Source organism: Manihot esculenta, chromosome 3, assembly GCF_001659605.2.
Source record: "Manihot esculenta cultivar AM560-2 chromosome 3, M.esculenta_v8, whole genome shotgun sequence".
Classification (NCBI taxonomy): Eukaryota; Viridiplantae; Streptophyta; class Magnoliopsida; order Malpighiales; family Euphorbiaceae; genus Manihot; species Manihot esculenta.
Window position 1 is genome coordinate 17,049,055 of NC_035163.2, and position 9,576 is coordinate 17,058,630.

The following is a 9,576-nucleotide window of genomic DNA, read 5'->3' on the forward strand; positions in this document are numbered from 1 at the left end:
GGAGATGATATTTTTTATAAGTAAAAAAGGTTAAATTTAATTATTGGATAATTTAAATTATATAAGTATCAATTTTAACTCACATTATGAGTTTAGGTCTAACATTCTATATATACCCGTTATCTAAAGTTGTTGAGTTAATAGAGAAATGAGTAGCATCTACCTTAACTTGTTTAGTTAAATTTTATTTTTTATAGTTTAAAATTTGTAGTTAAACTTTTAATTTATTGTTATTTGGCATGTTGTTTGAATATAATTTATTAAGATTTTTTTTCATGATTGTTTAATACTTGAGTTATTATTATGAATTATGTAAATTTATTAAAATTAGTATGAATAGTTTATGATTAAATTTACTTATATTTTTTGTGATATATTTAATAAAATTAACTGGAAATATTTTAAATTTTAGAATTTTTCACTATTTTTTAATATTTTAGATTTAAATTGAGGTTCAATTTTGGATATCTCATATGTATTATTTATTTAAAAAACATATAAAAAATAATATTAAATAATATATAAAAGTGTGTGAAAGAATTTTCATAATTGTTATAGTGAAAAAGGAAAATTGAATATTAAAACTAAATTTCAAAGTGTGGAATTTAAGTAATTTGGTTTGATTTATTTATTATTTTTTTTCTTTAAAAGTTGAACTAAATGGAATTGGAAATTGAAAAATGAAACTAAACCTAATTATTTGATGAATCAATTCGGTTCGATTCACGCATCATTATGCACAAAATAGTACTCTCCACAAAGAATGATTATCATAAACGTCTTTTTTTTTTTTTTTTAAATTACAATGACCAATAATAAATAGCCAACCAATAATAATAATAATTAAAAAAGTTGAAAAAAGCAAGAAATAAAGAAAAGGACGCGGTTTGGTTGTTTGCTCTATAATGCTAATCTAGCTGTGCATCTTCATTTCTTTCTTTTTCTCTTTCTCTTCAACACGAAATCCACACATATTTTTCTCCAGCTAATCTCCCATCCAATTCCACTTTTGGGTAATTTTCTTTTCTCCTCTTTCATTTTATTTATATTTTCTTGATGATTACTGGTATTTCGCTTTACTTTTTCCTTTTGATTTTTTTTTTTTTTTATAATTTTTTTCCTCTGTGCGTGTTAAATTCAAATATTATTGTCTTGTCTTGTTTCTTTATGCGATGATGGGTTTTTCTAAGAATTTAGAGAATCAGCTGATAAATATGTAAGATGAAATGCTTGTTTGCGTCAAACATTACATGCTTTGCTTCTGGGGATTCTTCCAGATCTTTCTGGGGTTTTAATAATTTGAGCTTGATTTACCTACCCTTGATTTTCCTCATAAGAGGTCTCTCTTCTTGAATTTATATTTATATTTTGGGTTTATCTGATATTTTGTTATACTGAATTAATTCTCTTGTATTCATTTGGTAAGAGCTACTCAAGTCTTTTTCTTTATCTCTCTTTTTCTTGAAATTAATTTTTTTTTTCTTGCGGGGATCTGCCAACATGCTACAATTTTTTTTTTTTCTGTTTTGTGGAAATTGTACTTGCTTTAAGATGAAGATTCTTGTTTATAGATGGAAAATTTCCCCATTTTCTTATTTATTTCTTTTAGTTTAGGCTTTTTTTTTGGTCAAATTTTTAGCTGGAGATTGATTATCACTGGGTGATCTGTGATTTTCTGATTGATAGATCTTGAAATATATCACTTTTTACCGGACCCATAAGTGGTTTTGTTTTTCCAAGAGACATTCAGTTACCTTCCACTCCCTTACACAAGAGATTGTGGAATTTGGTATTTCTATTGTTCATCAGTTCTTAGATCTGAAGACATTTGCAAATTTTCATGTCACTTCTTTCTGTGTGAATTCAAGATTGGAACGGTGTTTGCTTTACTTATTAATGCGTTTATGCCTTGATTGTGACAGAGATTACAATAAAGGGGGTGTTGCTGGAGGAGGGGAAAGAGAAAGAATGGAGGAAGCAATGGCAGCCCAATATTGGTGTCACATGTGTTCTCAAATGGTCAATCCCATTATGGAAGCTGAGATTAAATGCCCCTTTTGTCAAAGTGGATTTGTAGAAGAAATGAGCAGTAGCACAAGGGAAAATCAGGAGCCTGATCCTGATTTTAGTTCTGATCGTGCACTCTCTCTTTGGGCCCCAATCTTGCTTGGAATGATGGGAAATCCCCGTCGACGGAGAAGATATAGAAGAATGGATTTTGAAGAAGAAGAGGACAGTGATGATGGTGAGCCACACCATGGAGGAGAAACTGAGTTAGACCGTGAACTTGAATCATTCATGAGGAGGAGGAGAAGAAGTTCAGCTACGATATTACAATTGCTTCAAGGAATTCGAGCTGGAATGGCATCTGAATCAGAGAATTCTGAAGGAGAAAGGAATAGAGATGGAGATAGAGATAGGGAAAGAGAACGAGTCATTTTGATCAATCCTATGAATCGAACTGTCATTGTTCAGGGTTCATATGATTCAAGCAATGGTCAAAACCAGAATCACACTCCCATTGGGTCATTAGGTGATTATTTCTTAGGACCTGGTTTGGATATGTTGTTGCAGCATTTAGCAGAGAATGATCCAAACAGATATGGTACTCCACCAGCACAAAAGGAGGCAATTGAGGCATTGCCTACTGTAACAATCAAGGAAACTTTCCAATGTTCAGTTTGTTTGGATGATTTTGAGATTGGCACTGAGGCAAAGGAAATGCCATGCAAGCACAAGTTTCATAGCTCATGTATATTGCCATGGCTGGAACTTCATAGTTCTTGCCCAGTTTGCAGGTTTCAGTTGCCTGCTGATGAGTCCAAGTCTGATTCTGAGAGGTCTCGGATTAGCATTCATCGGACAGAAAGCAGTAATGTTGATAATAACAATAGTAGCAGCAATGGCAGTAACAGTAGTAATAGTAGTAATAATCACCAACATCACGGAAATAGCATTGAAGAGGGAGAAGAGGAGGGAAGAAATGGAAATGGTAGAAGGTTTTCATTTCCTTGGCCTTTCAATAGTTTGTTCTCATCTTCCTCAGGATCTCAATCCAGTGGAAATCATTCAACCTCAACTTCATCATCCTCTTTGGCAAATGCCCCTGGAAATGCTTCCCAAAGAGATGAGAATTGAGTTTGATTTTCATTAGTTGCCATATTAGCTTCTTGTTCTCCAAGTTGCTTGAATGTGTGTTGCCTTGCTTATGTACATAGTATGTTACTGAATCCTGAATCTTTTGAACAAAAAAGATTGTTGTTTTGAGCTGCCTACTCATCTATATGTATCTTTTGCAAGAAAAGTCATCAACTTCGATGGTGATCATCTTTCACCTTCTGTTAATAGCAAATCTCAGGAAATCTCCAGTTTACTTCCTGTATCTTTTTAAAACACATCTACTGAGTGCTTAACATTTGAATAAACTTATAAATTAATTTCTATGTAATTTTGGAAAAATGGCTAAAATGCTCTTTCCATTAATTTAAATTTTATATATTTTTTATAATTCACTTTTAATACTTTTACAAATTGGTAGTATTAGATCGGTTCCTAATATAATGAGCATATCATTTAGATGTAAGCACTCACATTTTATAAAATAATTTTTGGATATAATTATTAATAAATTATTTTAATATAATCATGTCGGTGAATTAATTTGGGACGGAGGATTCTCAAAAGAGATGTTTAAAGTTCTGAAAGGTAAGCACTTCAGTTTTCCATCAAATTCTTTGATTTGGAAAGGTATTATTAGTAATATTTGTTTATTGCAAGAAGGTTTATATGTGCAATAGGACTACATTTTTTTAAATGATAATTGAGTTAGTGGAAAGTATTGTTTTTGTGTATGATATAAATGCCATGGACCAAGTCGGATGGAAGGCTACTTTAGTGGCAATTTTACGGTTAAAACCACGTATGGAGTGTTCAGTATAGGTCCCCTCTTGTACAAGGCAGCGGTGGAGCCAGGTTTGGGCAGTACCATTGCCCAACGCATTCATTGCTTTGTTTGACTTTTATGTTATAGAAAACTTATGACTAACAGGAAAAGGTGAATGAGAGAATTTTCACAAAATATGAGATTGTCCGCAAGCACTCGAGTTATAAACTCATATTTAGTATTTCGATTCTTTTCATTTATTTCTGACTTTGGACATCGCTGATTTTTTCTCAATTGATTATTGAATATTATAATTATTTATAGATAAATCAATAGTTTTACAAATTGATCATTCATATTATAATTATTTATTACGAATAAGCTTATATTTTACAAAATATTATAATCTTATGATTTATAAATTAATACATAAATATTGTAATTATTTACGTGACCCCTGAAAATTATAATTATTTCTTAACAACCCTAGCTAGTAGTTTGCAAAATAAGTTTTAAATATAATTATTTATTTTTTTCTTACAAATGATTTCGGATATTTAAATTATTTATAAATAGACTCTGATATTTTGATAGATTAATCCCTACTATTATTCGAATAAGTTTTTATATTTACAAGTTGATACATAAATATTATTACTTACAAATAATCTTATATATTTTTATAAATTGATCTTTAAATATTATAATCATTGGCAAATAAGTCATTTTTTTCATATTGATTTATTAGTATTATAATTATTTATGAATAAGCTTTTTTACTTTTATAAATTGATACATAAATATTATAATTATTTATAACAATATAATTGATAAATATAAATAATATAATATTTAGGGAGAAATTTGTAAGAATTATTTATGAAAATATAAGGGTTTATTCTCTACTAATTAAATTATTAAGAGAACAAATTATAAAATATTAGTTTTTATCAATAATTATAATATGTGAAGATCAATTTGTCAATAATTATATTTAAGGATTATTTTTGTAAAATATAAGGACTTATTCATAAATAATTATAATATTTAGATATTAATTTATGAAAATATATAAATTTATTAAATGTCTAGTGATTAATTTGTAAAATATAAAGGTTATTTATAAATAATTATAATATTTAAGAATTAATTTATAAAAATATAATGATTTATTTATAAATAAGTATAATATTTAGGAAAATATAGATACTTAAAAAGAAATTATTTATATAATTAAAATTTATATGAATAATTTTAATACCAATAATGTGTAATAATATAAAATTATTATTTAATATAAATAATGCGTAACAATTTTAAAATTATTTATATGAATAATTTTAATATAAATAATGTGTAATAATATAATTAATTTTTTTTTCTCTTTATCCAAACAAAATAAATAGTAAAAATTAAAAATCAGTCCATGTGATGACGTGTCTAAATAAGTAATGAAAAGCTCTCCAGCTTGACCGAAGAACAAACTATTTTTTTTTTTCCTTTTTAATATTTAGGGGTGACTTGACATAGGGATAGGGTTAATATATAATATCTTAAACTCTTACATAAGAGATTATGCAGAGCATAGAATTAAATAAGAAGGGTTTGCTAATTCCTATTTCCTTGTTGCTTCTTTTGAAATTGAAGGTAATATAGGGTGTGCCATTCAAGATGGTTTTTTACAGAAATCGAAATTAAAATTGATGTTCCATTTTTTGAGTTTTTTAAAATTAAAATTTGATGATTGCTGGATTTCTTCACCCCGGTCTAAAGGCCAGGCCCATGAAAACAGTCCATGATCCGAAGGCTTCAATATTCCCCTCGAGAGCCAGGTCCAGCCCGCTCAGTCACAGGGCCGGACTCCGCCTAGACTTCTCAATCAAGCCGGCCCAAACCTCTCGGCCCAGTAATCAGGCCCTCACCAGGCTCAACTTCAGCCCTACCATTCAACCCAGCCTGGAAAGGGGAAAATGACCAAGATGCCCCACTGGTAGGTCCTTCCGCATGCGTATCAGAGGAGAATTAATGGCCGTTACGCATGGAGCAGACGCCTGACACATCCGTACATACGGAGCTAGGCGGCAGAAGACAGCTAGCATTGTGGCAGAAGACAGCTAGCATTGTGGCAGAGAGACAGATATATATATCACGGTAAAGGCCACGCAGGGGCTCTCTCTTCTTCTTCCTTCTCCTTCCTGGACACCATTTTTATTCTTTCTGCAACTCTTGCCTGAATATACTACCCTGAGCCATAAAATCTGACTTGAGCGTTGGAGGGCCTCCACTGGGGCACCCCCCGGTAGGCCCCTGACCATTCTTTCTTATTTTACAGGTCCCTTCACCAGATAGAACATGGAAAGACCCATTAGAGAGCCCAGCAAGAAGGGACCCAGAAGAAAACCAGATTTATCATGGACCAGGAGGAGGAAAAGATTTATCAATTGGCGCCGTCTGTGGGAAACGAAGGAGATCTTTTCATCACCGGAGTTTTCACTTTCAAAACCCACTGAGATCCACAATGGCAAACCACCAAGAAAATAACCTTAACTTCATTCCAAATAATCTGAGCTCTGCCCAAGAGGGGCAGCGGTTCTTATTTTCCAGTCCTACAACTCCAAACAACCAACCACCCATTCCTTTTAACCCCTCGCCGAGCTTGGCCGGGAATGTGCCCTCCACGAAAGAGATTTTACTATCTCAAAAGTTTTCAGATCCACCCATTGAGATCCACATAAGGTACGAAAGTTTGAGCAGATAACCCAGCTGAAAAGAAAGGTTCATTGTGCTAAAGAATATTTTGATGGTCTTTCAGATAATTTATTTTAATATTTATTAGATTTTATTACGGCTGATTTTTTCTTTGAAGTCTGGTGAATATTTTCTGTAAAAGAAAAAAAAAGGGTGAGGAATATATGTATTGTTGAAATTCTGAGGTCCGCTGTATATATAAAAAAAAAAAAAAAGAGAAGAAGAAGGTGAGAGAAAGAGAAGAGGAGTCCGTGAGAAAAAAGGAGGTCGGAGCCGTGTTTAGCAAGACAGAAAGGAACTCAGCAAATCCGACGACCACAGCGATAGATTGCTCGTTGAGGTCGGATCCATGTTCGAAACTAGATTCGTGGTTGAGGTTGGAGTCGCATTTCAGGACAGATGGAAAGCATCGGGGCGACAGGGAGACAATACAAAAAAGAAAGCTTACACGAAAAAGAAAGCTGGAGATTTACAGTAACCCAGCTGAAAAGAAAGACCCAGCTGGTGTAAGAATATCTTGACAGTCTCTTAATCTTCATTTTCCTACCCTCGTTGTTTATTTTAACATTTATTGAATTTTATTACTACTAACTTTTTCTTTGAGATCTGATGAGGTGATGAGGTGAAACTTCAGATTGAAATGTTTGTCTCTGAGTGTAGATTTTAATCTTTTCTGTAAAAGGAAAAAAGAATGAGAAGTATATATATATTTGTTGAAGTTGTGAGATCGGCTGTAAAATCTCAGGTTAGCAAGTTAGAGAGAAAATTAGTAAATGAAAAATAGACAAGTTCGGACTAACATTTCAGGTCGGACATAGCCATCCAACTCTGTTGCAGAGCAACGCCCCTCAAGTATCAGAGCAACCTGGAGATAATAGGAAATAATCAAATATCCAGGCAAGGTGGATAAGCTCGGACGCAGTATGTCATCCAGCTCGAAGACAAGGTGAACTGAGATACCCAGGTTGGCATGGTCGCCCTTAGTCCATTTGACTGTCGAAAGAACGACTGATCAAACACCGCTAATAAGACCGTCAATGGTTTCGCTGGTCGGAGTAGCAGAACTGAAAGGAGCTCGACATATCCAACGACCCCAACATTAGATTACTCGTTGAGGTCGGATCTATGCTCGAGCTTAGATATGATCGAGGACGGAGCCGTGTCTGAGATCGGCCTCGCATTTTGGGTCGGATAAAAATGATTGTCGCGTCCAGTTGCCGCTCTCTGTTTCTGGTTCGCGTAATGCTGAAGGTCGGAGAACTCGGCAAATCCGACGACCATAGTGATAGATTGCTCGTTGAGGTCGAACCTGTGCTCGAGCTTAGATGTGATCGAGGACGGAACCGTGTTTGAGATCGGCCTCACACTTTAGGTCAGATAAAAATTATCGTCGCGTCCAGTCGCGTCAGTCCGTCTCTCATCACCCATTGAAGATCCCCTCTACAAGCGTATCTCTCCATTTCTCTCTGAAACAGAGTTCAAAAACGTAAGATAATTCCAAAACTCCCTATTATTTCCAATGGATCCGTCAATGGCAGAGGAACCCGCCTCGTCGTCTCTGGCGGCGCAATCGCAGCAGCAATCACAGTCTGCGCCGCTTGGTTCCTCAGTCATACCGATGGTGAATAAGTTGCAGGACATATTCGCGCAACTCGGGAGCCAGTCGACGATCGAGCTGTCGCAGGTGACGGTCGTTGGAAGCCAGAGCAGTGGGAAATCCAGCGTGCTGAAAGCTCTTGTCGGGAGGGATTTCTTGCCTCGGGGAAAATATATTTGCACCCGACGGCAGTTGGTTTTGCAGCTGTTGCAGATTAAAAGAAAGGCCGATGCCACAGAGGAGGAGTGGGGCGAGCTCCTGCACCTTCCTGGAAAATGCTTCTATGATTTCTCCGAAATCCAGAAAGAAATTCAGGTACATGTGGACTGTACAGAAGAAGTGGTTCATTTATTTATTTGTTTATTTTGCTTTTATAAAAGTGAAATATTCAGTAGTATAAAATTCTAGCTTATTACGAAGTGCTATTCAAGTGGCACTGTCAGAAGAGGTATTGGGAGTACAAATTTTGGTGTTGGGAGTGGGGTCTGCTCAAGAATTTCTTGTTGTCATGATTACTGTCAACATACAAAGTTATAAATAGGTAAAATATAATTTAATTTTCAAGAATGCCTTTAGTTATCGGCAGTTATTTTAAGCATCATTAAAAATAAATAATTTTATAAGTTGATTAAAGGGCAGGTTTCGCATGTAAATAATAAGATTAAGTTTAATTAAAATAAAACTCTATGAGTTTAGATATCCTGATAATAGCTTGCATTTTATAGATCGAAAAGTCTTGAAGAAATTTACACAGGTAAAATATTGTTTATTGCATCTCTAAAACTGCATGGGTTAACGTTGCAAGAGTTAATACTTGCATTTGTTCATCTGAAGTATGAAACTAAGTGACACGTGCGACATATTATTTATTGATGAATATTATTGAATTAACAACGAGCATCCTCGTTATATGTGCTCTGTGCAAGTTCTTATTTTGCAGAAAAATCCTGAATCTTTCAGAAAGACCCCTTGAAAAAAACAAGACCTCAATTAGGCACAAAGCCAGTTGAGATGACGAAGCGACAGTAAGGCCACTGAGCCCGAATCTTGTGCAAAACCTCAAGGAGGAACAAAAAACAGCCGGCGGGGCCCCGAGGTCACCCCGGAACGGCCGGTGAGGATCTTAAAAGACCTCCCGGAGCATGAAGACCGGGATCCCCTAGAACTCCCGGGAAAACAAAATAAAAAACAGCCGGCGGGGCCCCGAGGTCACCCCGGAACGGCCGGTGAGGATCTTAAAAGACCTCCCGGAGCATGAAGACCGGGATCCCCTAGAACTCCCGGGAAAACAAAACAAAAAACAGCCGGCGGGGCCCCGAGGTCACCCCGGAACGGCCGGTGAGGATCT

General features: G+C 34.8%; 1 protein-coding gene across 1 annotated transcript; it reads left to right on the forward strand.

Annotated features, from left to right (window-relative positions):
• Positions 1-862: 862 nt before the first annotated feature.
• LOC110612022 (E3 ubiquitin-protein ligase SIRP1) lies at positions 863-3,273 on the forward strand. The gene is made up of 2 exons (XM_021752655.2): positions 863-1,013; positions 1,923-3,273. Exon 2 carries the CDS (start codon positions 1,969-1,971, stop codon positions 3,136-3,138), a length of 1,170 nt encoding a protein of 389 aa, XP_021608347.1. The 5' UTR covers positions 863-1,013; positions 1,923-1,968; the 3' UTR covers positions 3,139-3,273.
• Positions 3,274-9,576: the final 6,303 nt, after the last annotated feature.

Excerpts from the sequence above, each read along its gene's own strand:
- LOC110612022 (XM_021752655.2), top strand. The coding sequence starts at position 1,969 with ATGGAGGAAGCAATGGCAGCCCAATATTGGTGTCACATGTGTTCTCAA.